The sequence below is a fragment of the Haemaphysalis longicornis genome, unplaced genomic scaffold (assembly GCF_048455015.1).
Source record: "Haemaphysalis longicornis isolate Haplotype H1 unplaced genomic scaffold, Haemaphysalis longicornis Haplotype H1 scaffold_12, whole genome shotgun sequence".
Classification (NCBI taxonomy): Eukaryota; Metazoa; Arthropoda; class Arachnida; order Ixodida; family Ixodidae; genus Haemaphysalis; species Haemaphysalis longicornis.
In genome coordinates this window covers 41,634,820-41,659,692 of record NW_027526225.1, presented here as the reverse complement: position 1 = coordinate 41,659,692, position 24,873 = coordinate 41,634,820, and the positions used below count along the sequence as shown (strand labels likewise).

General features: G+C 46.2%; 1 protein-coding gene across 1 annotated transcript in view; it reads left to right on the top strand.

Annotated features, from left to right (window-relative positions):
• LOC144162580 (MAM and LDL-receptor class A domain-containing protein 1-like) overlaps positions 1-24,873 on the top strand; it is a 145,595-nt gene that overhangs the window by 61,963 nt on the left and 58,759 nt on the right. The window contains exons 9-11 of the mRNA XM_077693173.1: positions 16,197-16,384; positions 20,687-20,771; positions 20,893-20,922. Coding sequence (XP_077549299.1) covers positions 16,197-16,384; positions 20,687-20,771; positions 20,893-20,922 — 303 coding nt within the window. The remainder of the gene's footprint in view (positions 1-16,196; positions 16,385-20,686; positions 20,772-20,892; positions 20,923-24,873) is intronic.

Sequence of the window (24,873 nt, the reverse complement as noted above, 5' to 3'; positions counted from 1 at the left end):
CTCAAGGGTTTCCATGAATATGTTTGCATAATTTGGGTCTATTTTTGTCCCCATAGATGTGGCACTTATTTGGGCGTAGTGCTGGTTATCGAATTCAAAATTGTTTAATCCAAATATTAAAGTTAATAGTTTGGGCAAAGTGTTGCTGTCAACAGGTTTGTCCCCTTCTGAATTTTCGTAGGCACTAATGACGGATTCGATTCCACAGGCGTGAGGTATGTTTGTATACAAAGAGGCTACATCTAATGTTACAAGGAAGGAGTTATCCGGTTTCATGAGGTCTTTTATTTAACTTAGAAAATGAGTAGTATACTTTATGTACGAATTGAATGTGGGCGGGATTTCCCTTATAATGTTGTTGACATAGCTAGAAATGTTCTCGGTCACGGTTTCTATGCCAGAGACTATGGGCCTGCCAGGATTGTTCAATTTGTGAATTTTGGGAAGGAGGTAAAAACGTCCTGGCGTGCAGTGCAATGGAATAAGAGCACGCGCAGTTTTTTTGTCTATCAGTTTTCCATCCCTAAGTTCAATTATGGTACTGCGGACTCGTTCTTTGTATTCTAATGTCGGATCGGCCGCAAGGGGCTGGTAGAAAGGCGTGTCACCTAATTTCCTTTGCGCTTCAGCGTTATAATCCGTTTGGTTCATGACAACAATGGCTCCTCCTTTATCAGCGGGCTTTATAATGATGGCACAGCGCCTGCTAAGGATTTCTAGTGCCCTCTGTTACTTTCCTTTGAGATTCGGTCGGTAAAACGTGCGCTTTCGATATTCTCCTATTACATCTTTTTGAACCGCCTTGATGTACGTATCCATATACTTGTCACGTTGCGGTAGTGGCGTCCAATGGCTAACCGATGGAAGTATATGGATACGTACATCAAGGCAGTTCAAAAAGATGTCATTGGAGAATATAGAAAGCGCACCTCCTACCGGCAGCACACGGGGCAGCACACCTCCTACCGGCAGCACAGCTGCCGTGGTCACGGCAGCACACGGGGCTGGCCGGTTGGACCGTGTGTCCGGGGACGTCGTGGAGGAGGATGGGCTGGAGGGGAGCAGAGGCAGCTGTGGGAAGTCATGGTCGTATGAGGCCCCTGCGCGAGCTTGGGCGGCGGTGCATGCGACCTCGCGCCACCCGGGAGGGTTGCAGCGCTTTTGCGTGAAGCAAAGCTCGCGGATGTGGCTAGCAAGCACAGCCACACCCTCGAAGCTGGGGTGCAAGCCCCAGCTTCGAGGTAGTATTTGTCTGCCGAGGTAGCTCCCATGGGTTTGAGGGTTAGACTGAGACCTGCAACTGCCGAACTGTCCCCTTCCAACAAAAAAAAGTGGCAACAAGTACTAGACAACGCATCCTTGCAATTAACGCAGATAATTCTAGATCACTACGAGACTATGTCCCATTCCCTCCGCCAGGAAGAGGAAATTCTTAGTAAGGATCTAAGCGAAAGAGAATCAGGCCTTCTACGCAGCTACGAATCCAAAAAGGCATCCGCTATATCCGAAACAAAAGTCCGTAAATTTTCCCGAGATAATATCCCTAGCAATGACAACATCCGCAAGAATAAAGTTAGCCCCATTACTAATGGCTGTCCATTATCTGGGAATGCACATGAAAATCGCCCCTTAAACGCGCCAAATACTAACCATTCACAAGCTCTCATTAGTGCCAGTACTAGCGAGTCTGCCAACGCAAACCCAAATTTTTATTCCCCTTCTGTAACCTCTCCCCAGGCTACTGAAACTAACAAAAATCTCACCGGAAATGTGATGAACCTCTCTAGTATTACCCTGTCACCAGATCAGATGAGCGCCTTGTCAAAAGGTCTGAATTTTTGCCCGGCAACTGGCGGTTTCAACGAATTTCAACTTTTTAAGGACTTAGACAACTTCGCCAGAAATATGAGACTGAGAGAGTACTTCCATGACCGTCCTCCAACCGACGAAGCCCGAACCGCATTACCTAGCCATAAGCACTGGACCCCTCCCACGCAGCGCGATACATGCCTCGACATGTATATTAAAGCCGTTCATCGCGATGTACGAGCAGCATACCAAAAGCAAATCCCTTTCCGCTGTAACATCACCAACAAGGAAAAGAAAGCCCTGGAGGAACTCGCAGGTTGCCCCGAAATAGTAATCAAACCGGCCGATAAAGGAGGCGCCATCGTGATCCTCGACAAAGCTGACTATGTCAACGAGGCTCATAGACAACTATCAGAATCTGCGTTCTACAAAGTACTCCCTAGCGATCCCACTAATGATTATAAGCTAATTGTAAAAGAAAAACTCACTGAACTTGTTCAAAATCAGGAAATAACTGAAACAACTGCTCGTTCTCTTATCCCCTTAAGCCCAGTAGCCGGTAGATTCTACCTTCTTCCTAAGATTCATAAAAATAACAACCCAGGTCGCCCCATTGTCTCTGGCATTGGTACTGTCACCGAGAACCTCTCGCGGTATGTCGACTCTCTCATTCGCGACATTCCCCCCAGCTTTCCATCCTTCATTAAGGATACAAATGATTTTCTCTCAGATATCATGAAGATGGAAATTCCCAACAACTGTTTACTTGTTACCCTAGATGTCGTGTCGCTGTACACTAACATTCCGCATGCCGATGGGATCACCGCTGTATCATGTGCGTATGAGGGGTCGGCGGGTGACAAACCTATCGATTCTCTCACCCTTGAAACTTTCCTTCACCTTATCCTTGAACTTAACTATTTTGAGTTTGATGGTGTCAATTACGTGCAAGTCAGCGGAACATCAATGGGAACCAAAATCGGGCCCAACTATGCGAACATCTTTATGGGATGTCTAGAGACAAACTTCCTCGCAACCCAAAGTTTGAAGCCATTGTACTACAAAAGGTATATAGATGATATATTCATGATTTGGCAGCACGGTGAAATGGAACTTCTTGCGTTTATTGAGGCTTTTAACCTTGCGCATCCTACCATCTCCCTCTCTCATTCCTACTCTACGCACAGCATAAATTTCCTGGATGTTACTGTCACAGTTTCTCAGGGCAGACTTCAGACTAATCTCTACAGGAAACCTACGGACACGCGCCAGTATTTGCACTTCCACAGCAGCCATGTCAGGCACTGCAAGACTGCAATACCTTACAGCCAATCTCACCGTTTTAGGCGAATCTGCACAAGCCAGGCGGATTTCGATTCCAACTGCAGAGAACTTAAAACCGCACTCTTAAATCAAAAATACCCAGAGCAGGTGATCGATGACGCGATTACACGAGCTAACCAGTTGAACCGCACCGAAATTCTCCGAAAAAAAGCTCCAAAACCCAATCAACAAACCAGCCTCGTTTTGACCCATTCGGCCTCTTCTCCGAAAGTTGATTCCATACTAAGGAAACATCACAATATCCTCGCTCACAGTGAACGCCTAAAGAGAATATTCCCCGAGCCACCAGGTGTTGTTTATAGACGCAGCAAAAATTTGGGCGACGTTCTCACTAAATCCAGCATCAGCCGACCACAGACTACTGGTTGCATGCCCTGTAACAAACCACGGTGTAAGGTATGCCCACAAATGACCACCACACAGCGCGCCGACAGCACAGCTTCAAACTATTATGTTAATGTAAAAGGGAACTTTAACTTTGATTCCGCCAACGTCGTATACCTGCTGGAATGCACCCTCTGCGGCAAACAATACATTGGCCAGACTGAAACACCCTTTCGTTTGAGGTTTAACAATCACCGCTCCCATGCAAAAACCTGCCCTTCTTTGCCTCTATCAAAGCATGTTAACACTCCTGGTCATTCTTTTGAACAACTGAAGGCCACAATTCTTGAATCTAGTTTTAAAACGCATCACGATCGCGAGGTTCGTGAGTCTTACCTTATCTATAAGTTTAAATCAGCGTCGTTTGGCATAAATGAAAGTTATGGGAAATTAACCTGTCTTTCCTCCGATTAAAATTTCGGCTGCATTTCTCAGGCTAGTGTTATGCCTGTTCATTTCTTTCCCTCAATTATATTCTCCCATTAGTTGGCGAGCTCTCGTAGTTGGGTATAGTTTCGTGCTAGCACGACGTTTTTTAGCACAATGGCTTCACTGAAGCAAATTTGATGAACAAGTCTGGACATTGTGTTCTGGGTAGAAGGCTGCAGTACCATTTTTAGCTTTGATATTCTCACCTTGCAATTAATTTGTGAACGCGAGCGTGTGCGATTGTTTTCGTGTCCTTTTTCTTTTTTGTATTGTTGTTTTCTAATATTCGTTGCTGACCGCCTCGGCATTCCCTGAACTGGCACCATGCGCCGGGCAGATGAATACCACTTGCTGCCGCGTCATACGCGTGCACCTGCCTGTTTTCTTTTTTTTTCTTTTAATGACCTTTTTTTTTTATGACTTGTTTGACCTTGTCTTTTTTCCCCTGTCAATGTACACTCATTTCGAGTCCAAACTACCTATCCTACTGCTTTTGGGCGCGACCCCCGCCTCCCACCAACAGAAGCCACGTGTCTCACGTTTCAATTACCTTACCAGGATTCTTAGAACGGGTGTGTATGGGCAGATGTTCATCCTTTGTGTGCATTTGCATATCTTCGTTTCCTTGTTCCGCGTGACTAATCTTTTTGCCAATGTCAAACACGTGCATGGGCATATCTTGTTTTGACCCCTCTTTCACCCCCGTTGCCACCAGGGAGGGGAAAATTACGTGGTTATTTTTCATTTATTTATTTTTTTTTTCGCTCTTTGTATACCAATGTACACTCTTTCCTGTCGAAACTGCCTGTCCTACTGCTTTTGGGCGCGACGCCCGCCTCCCACCAACAGAAGCCACGTGTCTCTTGTTTCAATGACCTTACTTGGATTCCTAGAACGGGTGTGAATGGGCAGATGTTCGCCCTTTGTGTGCATATCTTCTTTGGAACGTCTTCGTTCCGCGTGACTAATCTTTTTGCCCATGTCAAACACGGGCATGGGCCTATCTTGTTTTGACCCCTCTTTCACCCCCGTTGCAACGGGGGAGGAAAATTACCTTGTTATTTATTATTATTTTTATTTTTAATTATGGATTATTTTTTTCTCTGTGTTTGGTTCTTGTCTCTCTCTTTTTTTCCAAGTTCGTACCGCGTGACTGTGTGTTCTTATTATCCTTGTTGTAATTAATTTTCCCGCTCTCCCTTCATTCTTTTGCTACCCACCAACCATGAATCCATTTGTACAAACTCTCCCTCCTCTTACCTTGCCCTCGCGCTTGCTACATTTTCTGTATATATAGCTCTGAAACGAACTTATTTTGTACTCTGAAGAAAGGGAGTCCTCTCCCTGAAACGTCAGTAAACTTATTTTTATTTTCTAAGTCTTTCTCGTTTGTCTCTGTCTCTACTAACCTTATTTTTGTCGCGCTCTGTGTGAGTTTTTATCTTTTCAGTCTATATATATATATATATATATATATATATATATATATATATATATATATATATATATATATATATATATATATATATATATATAAGACAGAAATAAGAATTGCAAGTCAAAAAAACCTCGGAAAGCAAAGTGGAGGATGTAGTTGGTCAAGATAAAGAATTTGGAAAATAAGAAAGTGGAGAAAAAATGCCCGCCAGGTAGGATCCGAACCCATGACCTCCAGAATACCGGTCTGGTGCGATAACCACTACGCTACCGGCGGGGCTACTTTAGCCTCCACTTCCTGGGGTATTTATGTTCAGGTGTTTTTGTTTCCTGCGCTTGGGGGTGTTAGCCAGCGCCACTCCGACTACTCGGGGTGAAGGGGACCTTCTTTTTAACCCCCGGGCCGTGACTCGAGCGTCTACGACATGTCGAGAGTGGTCGACCAGCGTTGAACCCTCTTAAGCTCCCTATGGCACCAAGACTGCCAGAACAGAGGCCCTCGCTATGCATGTAGCGAATCAGAATAGGAAATGAGGGGCTCGTTGAAATAAGACAGAAATAACAATTGGCAGTCAAGAAAACCTCGGAAAGCAAAGGGGAGGATGTAGTTGGTCAAGATAAAGAATATGGAAAATAAGAAAGTGGAGAAAAAATGCCCGCCAGGTGGGATCCGAACCCACGACCTCCAGAATACCGGTCTCCACTTTCTCCACTTTCTTATTTTCCAAATTCAGAGAAGGTAGAGAAGGGGTGGAATAACTAGGTCAAGAAAAAAAAGGACAAAAGAAAAACAGAAAAAGGAAAAAGAGAAAAAGAAAAAAGAGAAGAGAAAAAAAGAAAACTCCTACGTCGCCTCGCGGGAACCCCTGTGTAGATGGGACGCATAGGCAGAGCGGGGAAGGGACCGCGTTTTATAGCGCGCATAACGTTGAGGGGACTGCGGTAGCCGGTTCCAGTCGATGACGACGTTGGCGTACTTGTAAAGCGGCGTGGACTGTAGGTGTTTGAGCCAAGCGTGGATGTTGCTTCGCCGGAGAACGGCACACCGATTATATGCGCAGCGCGCCCGAAGGAAAGGAAACCGCGGAAGAGAGAGTACTGCACATGCGCCGGCCCCAGCGCGTCTGCCGCGGCTATGACGCAACGTGCCGCGGCTATGACGTAATATAATCCAACACAATCCACTTTAATCCAATCCAAGCCAAGCCAAGCCAATCCAATCCAATCCAATCCAATCGAATCCAATCCAATGCCCCTCGCAAGAGAGTGTTCGCTATCGGAGAGGAGAGGGGGTGAGCGGCGAAGAGCTCAGCTGGCGCGGGGAGGAGAATGGGGGAGGGGTGGACAACGCCGACGACGACGACGACGACGCCTGAGGGACAAGGCGAGTGAATCAGATTCTCTGCATCTAAAAAACAGGGAGGGAAACCACACAAACCAACGCACAAAAGAAAAACCAATAACCCGACAACTGAAATGGCACGTGCCGCCACTGCATATATATATATATATATATTGTAACGAAGAAGAGAGGTCCGGGTCAAGGGATTAAAGCTCAGGCCGAAATTGAAGCTGAAGCAGGGCAATCCCCACGGACAATCCCCACGCATCAAGAGCGCAGCATACGCAGCGTGATCGAGTTCAGTTATGGCTGCCCCTGCTTCTTCGGCTCCTCGAGCTCCTTCGGTCTCCGTCGCTTGAGCCCCTCGGTTCCTTGGCTGTCTAAATAAACCCCAATACAATATATATATATATATATATATATATATATATATATATATATATATACATATATATATATATATATATATATATATATATATATATATATATATATATATATATATATATAGATATATATATATATATATATATATATATATATATATATATATATATATATATATATATATATATATATATATATATATATATATATATATATATATATAGGGAGCAGTAAAGCTTTGAAGATGGTAGAGAACGCATGCAAGGAAGGAAAACTTCGAACAAGGTAAAGCCACGATTGTTGCCAACGTTTCACCAAAGACACTTGCTTTCGTCAGGGCAACCTCTCGCCTTCCTGACACGGTTTATATAGGGGTAGGTCCCCAGGTGAGAGGAGAGAAGAAAAGAAGGAAGTGAAGTAGGTCACAGGGAAGTCAGCTGGAGGTTGATATTCCCGGCATTTTTGGAGGGAAAGGATGAGAGGGTGTTTGTTGACCCGCCGCACGTCATATCTAAAGGCTCTCAGAACCGCCGGAAGCAGAACAGGCGCTGAGAGTGGGGTCCTTATCAGAAACTATCGAGAAGCCTCTGGTCAAAAGAAAAGATAGAGACGGGGGGGAATAACTAGGTCAAGAAAAAAAGGACAAAAGAAAAAAAGAAAAAGAAAAAAAGGGGAAAAGAAGAAAGAGAACAGAAAAAAAACAGGGAGGGAAACCACACAAACCCACGCACAAAAGAAAAAGCAATAACCCGACAACTGAACGGCACGTGCCCCGCCACGGCATATATATATAGCCGAATTGGTAAGGCATTCGAGATCTAATCGAAAGGCGTGGGTTCGGTCCCCACTCTGGGCGCGTGTTTTTCTTTCTTTCTTTCTCATGTAATTAATAATAAAAAATAATGTAACGTCACTAACGGTAAAAAAATAGTCTAATCATTCCCCTATGCCTTCTTTGGCGTTGTAGACTGTCGGCATTTCTTTCTGTATATATATATATATATATATATATATATATATATATATATATATATATATATATATATATATATATATATATATATATATATATATATATATATATATATATATATATATATATATATATATATATATATATATATATATATATATATATATATATATATATAGTCTGAAAAGATAAAAATTCACACAGAGCGCGAAAAAAATAAGGTTCGTAGAGACAGAGACAAACGAGAAAGACGTAGAAAATAGAAATAAGTTTACTGACGTTTCAGGGAGAGGGCTCCCTTTCTTCAGAGTACTCTGAAGAAAGAGAGTCCTGTCAGCGCCTTATCATGTCAGCGCCTAGGATGTCAGCGCCTTAGCACGGTGTTCAGCAGCGAAATAGGTGACAGTATGCGCACGCGCATAGGGTTATCTGCAGTATGTGTGTCGTCTGCTACGGTGTTTCCTTGAGAGCGGTACACACCCTGCCGCTGAATCTGAATGACTTTGTGCCACACACTGCTTAGCCACCTTTGGCGGTAGCGAAACGGCCTTGGAAGACAAGAAAAACCGGTGTTGTGTTGCCCTGAGAAGAACAGCTGAACTCACGACATTTCCAAAACAGATGGTTCTATGCGCGTGCGCGTACCCTCGCCTATTTTGCCGGTGAACAGCGTGATAAGGCGCTGGCATGCCGATGGGTCGTCGCTCCCACTGTATTATTAAAAATTTGGGAGGCTGTACACGGCGTCCACAGTGAAAAGTAAAAAAATAAACAAAAATAAAGGTTCTGCACCCGCCGCTCGTGCTTCTATTGCACTTGTCCTGTGGTAACGATTTTAAGGCATAGATGGAAAGTATGAAAGTAAGCCGTGCACATCTGCGCCAACAATGATGCACTAAACCTTTAGCCACAATATAAATTTAACTGAAAAGGTGAACGCAACCTAAAGAAACCTCAACTGGCAATGGCACTGGCAATGGAACTTCGGGGAGTATTGGCGGAGGGGGGGGGGGGGGGGCATCAGCATGCATCGTTGTGGGGGGGGAGGCAGAGCCCCCCCCTACCGGTAACTTTCGGAGGGGCTCGGGCCCCGGATCCCCTCCGTAGTGGGCGGCTATGGTACCTTGTATGGTTCTTCAAGTGTCTTGCAACACTTGTGCGACAGCGAGCGCAATGCCTCGGAACAGTCAGAGCAGCTCGACGGAGTGCGGCTACAAAAGTGCTCGCAAGGGGACGTTAATTGCGTCCCAGTAATCATTGCGGTAGACCGATGGGGCTGCGATAGCCCCATGGGGCTGCAGTATGTAGAAATAAATTGCCTCCTATTTTTTGAACGGGTGGTATTTTTTTTTTCAGGACTGAAGCGGTGTTTTCACCCCCTGCCGCACATTCCCGAGCACCTATACCAGAATGATACTGGGAAATACGCTTATACACGTGTCTTTACGGGGCTCCCAATAGCATTGCAAGACGGATGCACTCGATCGCCATCCAGGCTGTGAGCTTTGTGTTCCTCCTCGTTCGCTTGTGAACCGCTGTATATGTTGGGTATTTCCCTCATCACCTCGAGTACCCACCATCTTTTTGCATAGCACAACTGCCTCAGTGCACAGCCGAGCTGCATCACAAATCCCCTCGCAAAAAAATACGCCCATCTTCCCGCGAGGGAACCCTGATGTGATGCGACACATCGGGGGGTTCAATTGGCGTTTCCATTGGGTCGGTATGACTGTACACCCAAGTCACGCAGAGTCGAACGAGAGCGAGCGCTGACTGAACCGCCGCAGCGCGCTACTCGCTTTATATTCACAGCGCCTGAAGGAGAGGAGACAGCGGAGGAGAGTCGCGCATGCGCGGACTTGCGCACCGGAGCAGACGCGAGTGGAACGAGCGCGCGCGCAGCTTTGTTGTTATGATAATGCGACGGAGTGAGAGTGTTGCGCACAGCTGTCGGAGAGAAGAACGGGGGAGAGTTGCACATGCGCAGTGAGCGTGCGGACAACGCCGACGCCGACAGCGACGCAGGAGGGACATACCCCAGAGCAAGAGATGCGTCGCATCTAAAATATTATTACAACGTAAATTTCCCACGACGATCTTTCAGTCATTATTTGCCGCCGCAAGGATAACACCAGCCCACCTATTCGGCTGAACACTCAGAAGGCTGTTATAATAATAATGAAACCCTTACTTTGCATCCAAAATGATTTATTTATTTATTTATTGATACTGCTAGCCTCAACTCTGGAGGCTGTTGCAGGATTGGGGGAATACATGAATAATAAGCGTGCTCTTTTTAAACAATTCACGAAAGCAGAAACAAGGGTCAAGGTGAAAACAACAATATCAGCCAAACAGACTACAAACATTAACACGTGGCAATTCAAGTGATAACAACGAGAAGCGCATGAAAGATTCAGCAATAGGGAGTACAGAACATATATCAAGAAGGATTATTAGGCAAAAACTTAGACAATTTAGAAGCAAAATTATCAAGGGATGAACTAGTAACAATTTCATTAGGAAGACAATTCCATTCTCTTATTACACATGGAAAATAAGAGTATTTAAAGGATTCATTGTGGAACCTGTACTCAATAAGATGTTTGTCGTGTTTTGTTCTTGTAGACCTGAAAACAGATGGAATAATGAATTTCTTACCAGGTATTTTTAGTCCGCCATGGATTAGTTGAAACAAAAATTTTAGGCGCAAAATTTTGGCGCGTTGATCTATTGTAGGTAGCTCAGCTCGTCTGAGTAATTCCGTGGGAGAGTCGTACCGTTTATATTTATTGAAGATGAACCGAATGGCCCTCCGCTGGACATTTTCTAGTTTAGCAATAAGGTGTTTTGTGTGAGGGAACCAGCAGATTATACTATATTCCAGGATCGGCCGTACAAGCGATTTGTAGGCAAGTAATTTTGTATCAGGTGAGGCCAAACAAATTGACCTTTTAAGAGAGTATAGCGAAGCAAGGGCTTTGTTGGTTACAAATTCTACTTGTTTATCCCACTTTAAGTTGTCTGTTATAATTATGCCGAGGTATTTATAGTCCTGAACCCTTTCTAATTGTGGTTGCTGAATTTCATAAGAAAAGATTAGTGTTTTTTTTCCTACTCACTGTCATGGCGACGGTTTTTTGTGCATTAATAGACATTTGCCATTCTTGGCACCAGCATGATATTTTGGAGAGGGCCTGGTTAAGTGCAATCTGATCGTCTTTGCTGCTAATTACTTTATAAATAATACAATCATCCGCGGACATGCGGACTGTAACATCAATATCGTAGGCAATATCATCGATATACAGAAGAAACAAAATAGGCGCAAGAACCATCGGAAAATATAGATGATCTCATATAGATAAGACGTCGGTGTAGATCAGATGTAGAAAATTACCTAGATAAGAGCATATTATGCTGAAAAGGAAGAGATCTTGCCTTTACCGGCGTATGCTGATTCCTTCGTCAAATTGAGGCACCTAATGACTGGGTACATCTACGTTTGCTTCCATTTGCTTCAGCTATTGCAGACTCAAGCGCTATGCTTATATGCTTATTAGAAACCAGCATGACAAGCATATTATGTAACCCCATACTAAGCCTTCGCGGTATTTAAAAATCCGTCTTTCGTGTGGGTATGTGAAGAGCAGTGTGTGGTCGTGTTGTTTGGCCTCCACAGCACGTGGCGTTCACGCATGGTCCGGCTCCACGACGATGTGGATGCGAGGCCGACAAGGCAGTGTTTTATAGAGACCATCTCGTAGTTTCAAGATGTACAAAAGCGCAAAAACTGCCTTCCTGAGTGAAATTTCGAGGTTGGAACCCTTGATGGCGCTTGAGGAATTTGAAACGACAGTGCCAGTCTAGGTCGGTCGGGCTGGTAGCCGCCCTTGTGATATTGTTACAGTGTGTCAGCAGCCGAAGAACGGGACTGTAGTACACAGCCCCATGCAGTGTGGACATGTGCTAGGGCTCAGCTGAGTAGAAGAAGAGGTTCGTGCTGGGTCCAACACTCTGCCCGCTTCCCTGTATATACGTGTGTGAAATACACCTTCATTTTCACGTATTCCACTCCGTAACATAATGTTTTACTATTGGTATTGTGTTCAACGTTATTCATTCCGCAGGTGAGTCAATAAAGCATGAAACGAGCTACTCAGTAGTAGTATACCCACTTGTAATTCAGCACTTGTTTTACGGCTTCAATTCCCGTTCCTGACAGGTTTTTTAGATGCAACGCATCACATGCTCGCCCTTCTGTCCTTCCTGCGTCTGTCCGGCGTTGTCCGCACAGCTGCGCCTCTCCTCTCTCCGATAGCGAACCCTCTCTCCCAAACAGCTGCGGGTTGGCGCAGCGCGCTATCACTCCGTTGCTAGGCGCCGGTGGGCGGCGCTGCGCTCGGCGCTGCGCATGTGCAGTACTCTCTCTCTCTCCGCGCTCTCCTCTCCTTCGGGCGGAGTGAATGTAAAGTTGCATGGCGCGCTCCGGAGGTCTCAGTCGAGGGTCGTCCGCGTTACGCTTGCACTCTATCACAGTACTCGACGATTGCGTCTAGCCCCTAATTGTGCACTTTACGGACCAGAAGGCACCTATTCTCGTCTGCAATGAAGACAGTACCTGAGCATACGTGTACTGCATGTGCATTGCAGTGTTGTACACGTTCCTCCAAAATAGGAACGAAAGCTCGTTCCTCGTTCCTTGCCAATTTTGAAACGAGTTCCCGTTACAAGTTCCTTTATTGCAAAAGGAACGCGTTCCAGTTCCACTTCGAAAATTGGAACGTGTCGTTACATTAACGTTACAATTAGGTTTTTAAATTAAAATATAGTGTCGGATAATCCTGGGTCGAAATTAAGTCAGACATTTAAAACTCACATCGAACTACGTATATTATACGAATATTAACACCACCGGCAGCAGATTATGTGGAGATAAAGATAATCAAAAGAAACGCTCCTAGGCGAATTTTTTCAGGGAGCACCGGACAAACTCCAGATGGCTCGAGGAGATTTCGGTGCATGATATTTCGGTGCGGAAATTTGGTTGTACGGACATATCGGTGTACGGATATATCGGTGTACGGGCGTTTCGGTGCACGCACATTTCGGTGTACGGACATTTCGGTGTACAGACGTTTCGGTGTACAGACGTTTCGGCGACCAAATTATCCGGTGCTTGCCTGTTTGCGACAGCCGTTATATTTTTATTTCCGCTTAACGTGGGTTATGGACAACAATCTGGAGCAGGGAATTTATTTTTTTGATTGATGCCATGTTCGATCTTTGCCAGGTATTTTTAGAAATTCTACATTTATATATTTTTGTTTAATACCTCTTCCTGGGGACACCTGTTATGCAGCCGATTGAATTCTTTAGCACACGTTTTTTTTTTTCATTTACGACAAATTGTTAATTTATATTCGCTCTTTTTTAGCTAAGATAATTACCCGTGTTTACGATGGTCTACCGCCTCTTTTGTATTTTTTTTAATTACACACCCTCAAATTACATAAATTACATGCACACTCTCAATATCCAGAAAGTCACAAACATTAGCTAGCCCCCCAGAATGAAGAAAAACCTTATGAAGGATATTACGTAGGCTGGGCTGCCTTGCTAAAATGAATTCGCGAACACTGGTCTAGGATATTGTCGGGGAGGAAAACGGCCCTTTTGGGAAACAGCCGCAGGTTCTAATGTCCTAAATGCTGATTAAGTGCGTACCGGTTGTGCATACAAATTCCACCCATTGTGTTCGGGACAACCAACCTTCGTTTAATGTTTACAAGCCTACATTGACCACATTTTAATTTGTTCTAGCGCCCCCCCCCCCCCCCCCCCCCCATCATACCTCCCGCCTGTACGATCGAATCTCGATCACATTTCTTTTTCAGCCATTATATTTTCGGTGTCCCCTGAAAATCCTACTGGCGTGGTGGAGTTCACGGTCTCCGAAGCGTCACCGCAGTGATTTTTTATTTTTTATTTAGAACATACTGCTAGCCTCTTAGTGGAGGCTTTTGCAGGAATTGGGTGATACATTCAGAACAATGACATAGCACACTTCGCGTTTAAAACAGAGAAAAAGCTTTACATTCACCATGGGCGCACGAATCCTCTATAATGCGACACAAAAAGCCACCCAAAAAGCCGCTGAGAACACAATGGCCACTATCGTTTGCTGGCTACGCCCTTCCGCGCATCGCGGTCATATCGACGGCACCCCCACTCCAGGAATCGCTCTTTCTGCGCCTTCAGTCGCCCCCTTGGTAATTAACTCATCAACTCGCGCATATGATGGACACCCCAGGTATACATCGCTTCCTCCCATTATAAGAAGCAAAAAAAAGAGGAATAGGCTAGTTCGACGAGAGCGGCAACAGTCGTCTTCAAGTTTTCGAAGTCCAGTCGACGCAATGGTGAAGCACAAGTGACACCCCTCTCTCTCTACTTAGGGGGATGATTGCCGGCGGGGCTCAGCTTTCCCCTCCCCTAAGTAACGCCACCGTAAGTGCGATCGTTTGTTTGTTAGTTTTAAGTAGAACTGACACCGAATGCAACGAAGGCGAGATTGATTGAGAGAATAATTAAAACGAAATGCACACGCGCCTAATAGACCTCGTTTTTCTGTTTTTTTTTTGTTTTTTTTTTTTTTGCGGACGTTTTGCTGGGGGGGGGGGGGGCGCAGGGAAGAATAGACTAAAAGCAGCAGCGTCTTGCGCCGTTGGGTGAAGTGAAAGGAAAGCGCTTTGGTAACACTTAAAGTATTAGCGTTGTTCACATAAATGTTAAAATAACAAAAAATGGTTGAACAGATCCGCACTAACAAAGTTAATTTTTACCATCTGCTGCAGAAATTGGGTTTCACGTGGCAATGCTCCGCCAGGGTTTAGCGTTCGTTTCCACGAGCGGCGGCGCAAGCACAAGTCTCGAACGTAAAATCATATCAAGTCACGAAATTACAATATTAAAGCTAAAATGTTCAAAGAATGCCTGGGACATCCCCTCACTCAAAATGTCTGGGCCAAGACGTCGGCACCAAAATGTCCGTACACAGAAATGTCCACACCGAAACGTCCTGGACCGAAATGTCCGACACCGAAATGTCCGGATTCCGTTTAGCAGTCCGTCCGTTTCGTTGGCTACGTTGTTACCAGGTTTACCGGGACCGGTCTCCTCCTGAACGCGGGGAAGGGCGAGTAGGAAGGGTGCGGAGGCACGGACATGGCGAAGGCAGGCCCGCGAAACTAATCCCCCTACCGTGACGAATTCCCAAGTGCCCAGCCGGGTCCCGGTCAACCCAGTAACAACGCATACGACAGAACGGACGGACTGCTAGAACTCTATTCTTTCCCCGCCAGGGAACAATTCTATCGGCCAGACGCGCATCCTGGCCTCCCCAGACAAACGATGAAGGGTGAAAAGCATTCTCGCGGCTACGCTATTCACCCGTTGAACACCGCGTAAGCAACCAGTATGAAAGCAAGCGCAAGCTGAGGCCTGCTGCGTGGTTATTCTTCTGCCTTTGACCTTCGAGGAAGCACGTACGGCTGAGGGACGGGCAAGCTGACCATCTTATAGGAAGAGAAACGCAGTAGCGCTTTGTGGATTTTTGTACTCGAGCCTTGGCATCAAAAACAGCCAAATCCTAGCGATGTAACGGCAGGAACGCCGTTCCTGCCGTTCCTTCAAAAACGTAACTAGTTACCGTTACAGTTCCACCAACCCTTAATGGAACGGTGGCGTTCCTCCGTTCCTCCAAAAAGGAACTAGTTCCAGGAACGCCGTTCCTTGTAACGCCGTTCCGTACAACACTGGTTCATTGCATGGTGAAAATGGAAAATTACGCCCACCTCCCCTTCGCGTGAGAATCCCTGCTATAAGCGTAATCAATACGATGAAAAACGCCAATGGAACCCCCCATGAGATGCGTTGCATCACACCAGGGTTCCCGCGAGGGGAGGTGGGCGTAATTTTTTTATTATTGAAGGCACGTGGAGCTTTAGGGCGCAGTGTTTTTCGCTCACTGAGGGGCATAGTGTTGTGGCCCTTGTTTATTTTTCTTTCCTGTGTTTGTCCTCTCTCCAGGCGCCAACTTGCCCATGTGCATGCGTTTCGCTACGCACATGTTCGGGAATGGAATCGGCACGCTGAGGGTTCTGCAGCACGCCGAGGGCGCTGAAACGCCGCCACGTCCCATCTGGGAGATATCGGGAGAAGCAGGGAACAGCTGGTACACCGCCCAGGTCCAGGTTGCTACTACGGAACCCTTCACGGTGACACTTTGTTTTCTTTTTTTGAATCGTTCTCTACTCGCGAGAAAGGCACAAACATTGTGTTTCTTTTCTGCAAGGCTACCGTATCTACGCGGCTGTATACTTTTCACATTATCTATGTTGTATACGTAGCTAGAAATACATCTCCCTAATTTTTTGTTGTCATAGCTTTCAAGTTTCCTCGAAAACAACTGAAGTCGAATAGTACCGCGTCTTGATAGCGTTATTCTAAGTCAGTGTTGTCGGTTGGCAACCATTGTTTTTCTACGCTGTCTAGTGTATTTCTACGGTGCTTGCACCGATCCGTTTATTTATTCATGTACTTCAGGGTACGCAATACCAGTTGCCTCACAAAAGCAAACGAGGGTTGTGGTTATGTCGCACTTTTTCTGAGAGGGTTACTGATGATAATCGTTGTTTTACGTAATCTCTCACATTAGTGTTAAAGGAGGACAAGCGGTACTGGAAAGCCACTTCCACTTCGCTAATAGTAGAGGTCACAAGCTTGTTGCAAGCAAGTGTTTGAACAGGAACGACGTCGTGCGTTGTTCCCGCAAGTGTTCTTTTGGAGCGGCACTATATTCGCGATTCCTGCTCTCAATAAGGGATCCATCCCGCGCACGTCGGCAATACACAAAGGTAAGTAGAGCTGCGTGAAGAAAACACGGGTTACAGAACCGGCAATTGTTGGTTTTATCAGCTGCGGCCAACAGACCGTTTCTGCCCTATTGTTTTGCCCATTCAGCGCTTTCAAGTGGGCCATTTTAACTTTCTCTTTTCAGAACGCGCGGAGAAGGTTTTGCATCCACGTAACAGACAGCAGCAACCCGAACGCAACCCGAACGTTTTTCGGTCGCGATCTGTGGTATGGCGTTTAGTGAATTTCAACACCTTCTCTAGCCCCCTAGCCTATCCAGACCTTTAGAGCAATGTATAAGGTGCTCGGAACGAGCTAACGTGCAACACATCGTATGGGCCTGTCCACAGAAACCGCTACACACATCACAAAATAGCGAGAAAATCGCTAGAGCAATAGGGGACTGTGCTGGTAAGCTCCGACCACGAGACTCATCACATCCTTGTCTATCTAGCCGAAGCTGCCGCTTATGCTCGCTAGCTCCTGGCCGCCCTTTGACGGGGAAGGATAGCCGAACCCTCCCATTCGTCCCCCTCCATCCCACATTTTCATCATCATCCTCATCAGTGGGTTATCCCATACCAGTGTGGTGCCTGTCACAGAAGGCATTTCAAGAATGCCACGACCGATCGCACAACAACCGGCTGACAATTTGATATTTAAGTCAAATACCCAAAGCACGTGTACTTCCCAACATTCACGGGAACTGCTATAATTTGAAGACAATTGCTCAGAAGGAAAAGGTGGAGGTTATTTTTCAGCCTCCAACATGCTTGGGAAGCTAGGTAAGATCACCGAGCCGAATGGCCCGCTTCCCGAGAAGTGCAACAAGCGCCAGCGGAATTAGTTTGCGTAGAGTGCGGACCGTGTCGTGCACAGTAGTGGTCTGTTTGTGATTATTGGCGCAAGGACCCGCCGCGGTGGCACAGTGGCTAAGGCGTTGCGATGCTAAGCACGAGATGGCGGGATAGAAACCCGGCCGAGGCGGTAGCTTTTCTGGTGGAGGAGAAAAGCAAAAACGCCCGTGTGTACGAGATTTCGGCGCACGTTAAAGATCCGCAGGTGGTCTAAATTAATCGGGAGCCCTCCACTATGACGCGCGTCATCGCCTGCGTTGCGTCGGTGCGCTAAACCCTACTATCAATCAATTAATCAATCAGTTATTGGCGCAAGGGTACGTATCGTTAAATGTCAGGTTTAGGCTTAAAATATGACGACGACTATGGTAATGCCTACCAATATTCTGCAAAATTCCGAGAATTATCTCCTAATTTATTGCTGTTTATAAACCCTGTCAGACCAACTATCTTAATTTACGCTATTAGAACGGTTCGAAGTGGAACATTCGCGAAATCTGCATTATTATGGAGATGCAGGGTACTGTACGGATTGCCATTTTCTGTAATTGCCTAATATTTGCCTTATTTTTTAATTTTCTAAAATTTCGTTCAACCAATTTTCTCCATTTACGCTATTACAAAGATTACATTTGCAACTTTTGCAAAATCTGCGTTACTGTGTAAATGCAGGGCGTAACACGGTTCATTCGCCCGTTTTTTTAATTGTTTTATAGTTTTATTTTTTTTATTTTTCAGAACTTCGTAATGGAAATTATCACCTATTACGCTATATACCGAGTACACGTGAAACGTTTGCGATATCTTCATTTTTGCGGTAATGCCACGCGTTAACGTTTTGACGTTTTTCGTAATTGTTTTTTATTTTTTTATTTTGAGTTTTTCGAAAACTTCTTCGACTAATTATCTCCACTGACGTTATTAAAAGGACTACATTCGGAACTTTACCGAAATCTGCAATATTGTAGAAATGCAGGACGTTACACAGTTCCCCAGTTCCCTTAAAAACTTTATATTTTTCGTGTTTTCTTAGTTTTTCAAAATTCCGTTCGACCAATTATCCGTATTTACCCAATTATAATAATTGCAGCTGGAACTTTCGCGAAATGTGCATTATGGAAATGCCGGGCGTTCGTTACACATTTCGGCTTTTTCCGCATTTTTTTGTATTTTCTTATTTTTATGTTTTTAAAAATTTCGTGCACCAGTTATCTCTCTTTACGCAAATATAGCGATTACAGGTGTAACTTCTGCGATATCTGCATTTTTGTGGAAATTCAGGGCGTCACACGGTCCCGGCTGTGGTACTCGGCAAGGAATGCTACTCATTAACAGCTGTATATTATGGGTGTAGAGGGCTCGTAGTCCAAAACATGGAGACCGTGTCGTGTACAACCTCCCGCTTTCGAGTGGGCGGCAATACTGGGCAGACCAGGCGTTGCCTCAGTGACCGGTTACGCGTACAGAACAATGTCAAATCTTTCAGCGGTGGTTCCTCGGCTAAATACAGCCAAACCTCGTTTGTACTGACCCGCTTAATGTGTAATGGCGTTTTAAACGCAGTTGCAACGATTCCCCCCACTCATCCCCCATTGAACCTCATATATTGGCTGCCCTCTTAAGCTGTAGCCGCTCATTGCCCATCAAACGGTTCGTGCCGACTATTTTAGATGGGACCGCACCTCATTCACTCGCCTTGTCCCTGCATCCGGCGTTGTCGTCGTCGGCGGCCGCCCCTCCCCCATTCTCCTCGCCATGCCAGCTGTGCGCTCCGCCGCTCACCCCCTTCCCTCTCCGATAGCAAACACTCCCTCGCGAGGAGCATTGGATTGGATTCGAATGGATTGGCTTGGCTTGGCTTGGCTTACATTGGATTGGATTGGATTTGGATTGGATTTGCATAAAGCGGATTGTGTTGGATTGTGTTGCGTCATAGCCGCGGCAGACGCACTGGCGCCGGCGCATGTGCAGTACTCTCTCTTCCGCGGTCTCCTCTCCTTCGGGCGCGCTCCGCATATAACCGGTGTGCCGCTCTCCGGCGGCCTTTCGGTCGACGGTTGCTCTCCGCTTTCGCTTGAACCCCCCTCAGCGTCGCATCACACCAGGGTTCCCGCGAGGAGAGGTGGGCGTACTTTTTCTTCTTCTACGCACGTAGGCACCAAATTAGGAAAATCTCATGTGCGCAGACGTTCTATGCTCGGGCTACAATGCCCGCACGACAGCCGCCAGCGATAGCGACGTTAAAACATGGTCACCACGACGCATTTCTTGCTAATACAGCTGTTCCCGATTGCAGCACACAAAAGCATGGCCTTCGATATTAGCTTCCCGTTAGGCTGCCACTGCGGCAAGTGAAGATGACGGCTTTTTTGCTGCTTATCCGCAAATACAGCCTGTGTGAGTGTGGGTGTTTCAGAGCAACGTGTCCTTTTCCGGCCGGTAAGTAGCCGCTCAACTTGCATTCGCAAATATTCCGTACATCGTTTAGTGCGTGCCAAAACGTCGTTCCCACGTATTAATGAGGTTTGACTGTATTGTCATAAATCCGACTGTAAATACGCTTGTGCCTGATTGCGTCCACTGGAAGGACGCCGCAGCTTCTGGGTCTTTTCTTTTTTTAATGCACACGCAAGTGTAAGAGGTGCTCCTTTAGTATAAAATATCCCACAATGGCCCAATTTTTTTTACTAGAAGTTTTTAGTGTGTGTGTATTCTTTCTCTGTTAACTGTATTTTTCGCGAAATCGTACTCAAGTTCTTTTTTTCTTCGTTCCAACCACGCGAAATCTTCTCCACTCACTCTACACAGCTCATTCTGGAGGCCACTGTTGGAGCAAACTCTCTGGGCAACATCGCCATCGACAACATCTCCTTTCGCGTAGGCACTTGCCCGAGTAAGTACTTTTCGATGTGTCAAATATGCCGGCGGTCCTCGGCAATTTTGCCCCTGTCCGCTGCCTCCGATAAACGTGAAAAGTTCAGATTAAACACTGAAGCTCTGCATTTTTCTTTCAGTATCTCCGCAGACGGCTGCAAGAAACTCAGGTAAGGCTCTAGTAGTAACGTTTACGTTTCTCGCTGGTCCCTCTCTTGTCGAAGGCTGCTGGGTAAAGTGGATGCGCTGCACGGCGATAGGCTTGGGCAACACCCACAGGGCCCTCGTGCATTAAATGGCGAAAGCAATCAAGGGGCCCTGCAACGCCAACACCGACTATTCCGAATGTATTTTTGGGTAAAATCTATTTTCCCAGCAACCTCCTCCCGCAAAAATCACAAAAATCCGTTCACTATGAAGAAGCTACGCGAGATTAAAAATAGCGCACAATCGTCCCCTCTCGACTCGACCGCGGATTACGCCACGAGAGCTGCGCGCTCTCTTCCCAAGAAGAAGGGGAGGGGGGGCGGGGAGGGGGAGGTTCGTCGCGCTTTTTTGTCTCGGGAGCCTTCAACATATCACATGCCAGGCAGTTCCCTCTTTTGCTCCGCAACGTGGAGGGGTGTATTCCCAGTCTGCTGCAACAAAACAGCAGGCAATTGTGCCTGCTCGGAAGCGCGCTCAGTCTGGTAAGGCGTTTTTGAATTAAAACATGAAGGAAGCTCACACAAGCGCGTATGACATGAAGGCAACCATCACGATCATCACGAAGGTTTACGTCCACGAATACAGTCGATTTCCTTCTTCTGCCCTGCCGCAACAACCTTTGATCCAGCATTGTTGCTATAAATGTGAGCTTCCTTCATTTTTTTTGGAAGTGATAATCATTGGCCATCACCTTGGAGATGCGTACGCTATGATGTGTCCTCGTTGTTACGGGCAAGTGTCTCCACGCTTACGCTGAACGCTGGAGTTCTTTTTTTTTTTTTTGAGGGGGGGGGGGGGGAATCCTGGCCAATCTCTCTAAATGGGCATGCTTGCTTTGCAAAGGTGCGCCAGGGACGCTGAGTGCACGTCGCGAGGCACGCATATAATAGCGCTCAGCATTTTCTTGGTTTTGATAAATTGATGACTTCCGTGCCGTCGCGCTCGGCAATTTCTTTGTTTTTTTTAAACTGTGGATACGAAAAATTACGATTTGCAAATCAGCTTCGTTGTAAATAAACGTTTGTTGTCGAGTGGTCTGGTTAAAAGGGTCGTGCTGAGTTTGTCACTCAAACTCCGCGCGCAATCAAAAGTGTTCCTACAGGTTTAGGCATAAAAGAGGTTAGTACGCAGCGCATACGACGGCGGATCGTCATAAGAAATGCGATAAATACACCGTGAAGTTCACCAGCAACAGCCAATGGGAGAGCCACCGCTGTAGTGACGTAATTACAGTGCGGCAGAATGCGGGAAATGAGCAGAGCGTGGTCAGTTTTTTTTTTCCGCGTCTTTCGCGGTTATTTGCGAGCTCCCCGCTTCACTTGCACCAGACATATAGAGCTCAGGTGTTCCTGGAAGTGTAATCTAAAAGTCACGCAGGTTTGTTTGCCTTCTCAAAGCGCGTTGCAGGTGTTCGCTTAAACGCGGACCAATAGACGCGGTTCCCACCGATGTGAATACGTAACCCTGTTATGATGAGAAAAATGGCTGCGGCTCAGCTCAGCCAACCCTGGATGTGAGAGCGAAAGCTCGGCTTCGCCTGGTTAAGACTTGGTTTAAATTGCTTAAGCTTCGATTTAGCTGCGATTGTTATACTATTTCCCAAAGCCTCCGTTTGTCTCCGGTTGTGGGTCCCCTCCTTGCGTTTTCCGAGCCGAAAGTCCCGCTCTTCCCGCTGTCTCCGACGCTAGCTTCGTGCGCATAACATTCCGGACCCTCTCCAGTGAAGCAGTTCACCGGGCGATATACGAGCGGTGGTCAGGCGCCGCTTGTCGACGACGCCTCAGTGCCTCTTGCTCACGCGCAACGCTCAGAGAAGACGGCGCCGCTCGCTCTCATCCACGGCGCCGCCAGGGGAGTGAAACTTCTTATACCTTGCATGGGGCGCGAAATTCGCTCGCAGCACTGGATAAACCCCTGGTGTTTGGGGGCGGTACTAAAAACATGGCGTTGCGTCGCAGACATGCACTGGGAGACGCCATCTTAATGAGGACTAAAAAGCCGAGCGCGGGGGGGGAGGGGGGCGGGGGCAATTCAACGCAAAATTCAATGGGGATGCACATGCAAGGTAAATTGAGAGAGTGGAAGATATTCAGATGGTCAGCGCCCGATCTTGTTCCTGTTGCGCAACCCGCCACATTATCAAAAGGGCAATTGTGTTTTTTTTTTGTTTGATAAAGTTTTGCGCGTCCACATCTTTTTGCATCACTTATTCTATGTACGAAGTTGTTTTCGTTTATTAGTACGCACAATCTAGACAAGAATAAAGAGTACAGTTATTTTATATTTATTGCCTAAATGTACCATTCAAACAGTAAAAACACAACTTGGATATTTTGCGCTTTTAGTCGCAAACAAAAGTGTATGGCACAGCCAGTGCATATGTGTCCACTGCCTTGTCTGGCCAAGGTCCGCGTAGTCTCTGCTCGTGAAATGGACAGGACACAGCCGGTAGCTGCTGTACATCTGTCGAGGTGGTAAATGAGCCTGGTCCTGCCTTCTCGCACACTGGAGTCAAACGCGAGATCTGGAACATCAACAAGCACGGTTGTATATTTGGTTAGAATGAATACCAGCTTTAAAGCAGCTTTCGGGCGCACATAGTTTTGAGTGAACACTGGCATCTGTATCCGAAATAAACGTTATCTGATATATAAGGTATATTTTTTTTCTGAAATTTATATTGGCTACAACGCCGACTTGTGACAACACCATTCGTAAAACAAATTCTAAAATAAATTAGCCTTTATTTTTAAGAGACGCGGATACGTTTTTTCTATTTGTGCGATCATAATGTTCGGTGGCAGCGACCCACCTTTCCTCCTAATCCAAAATACTTTTCTGCAGGCAAAGGCAGACACCCCTGACCAGAGTCACTAAGCAATTATTCATGCATATACACTTTCGCGCACTATGTATTCCTCAGTTATTTCTCAGGCCCTGAAGTAAACTGGTTATAAAAACCTTATTAAAAACATCCTATAAATTACTAGGGAAAGTTAAGCCTGCATTGTCTCATTAATTATCGGCTTATACCTGTAACTGCGTTCTCGTGAATATATCCGTTCTTGCGCTTAGAGGGACCCTGCAACACTCTTTGAGCAGTGCAAGTAAACCTGCGCGACGTTTAGATTACACTGCCAGGAATACCTGAGCCAAATATTACACGTGCACGTGAAGCGGTGAGCGCGCAAATCGATGTGAAAGACGCGGAAAAACCAACCGCTCTCTCTTCAGTTGTCCTCATTATGCAACCCCTGGCATGGCCTAAGGGACGTCACATTGGCCATAGCTGCCCGATTGGCTCTCACTGATCAACTTCGCGGCTAGATTCTCCCATTTGCGTCGTCGTCATCGCTGTGTACGAACCTTTTCTATGCCTGAACCTGTAGGCACAGTTTTGCCGCTTCTTTTGTGTTTTGAGTGTGCGCGGATCTTGAGTGATGAGCTCAATACTTCCCTTTCAACGGGACCACTCGACTACAAACGTTGATTGCTTCAAAAATGCCCTAACAGCCCGAGCGCGCACTTGCGAGCAGGCATGCCTGCTTTTTTGTGGCACCAGACCGTAAATAGGCCCCTCCGCGTTGCGGAGAAAAGGAGAAAACTACCCGGCATGTGATATATCGAAGGCCGCGGAAGAGAACGCCGCGAGCCGCCCCCCTCTCCAGGAGAGAGCGCGCAGCTTTCGTCGCGTTGTCCGCGGTCGAGTTGAGAGGGAACGTTTATGCGCGATTTCTCATCGCGCGTAGTTTCGTTAATTGTGAACTGATTTTCATAATTATTGCGGGAGGAGATTTCTGGGACAATAGACTTTATCCCAAAATACATTACTAGTAGTCGATGGCAAAGTGTTGCACGGTCCCTTTAAAGCTGAAATTCTAAGCACGGAACTGAAGCGTAAATTATAAATTTTA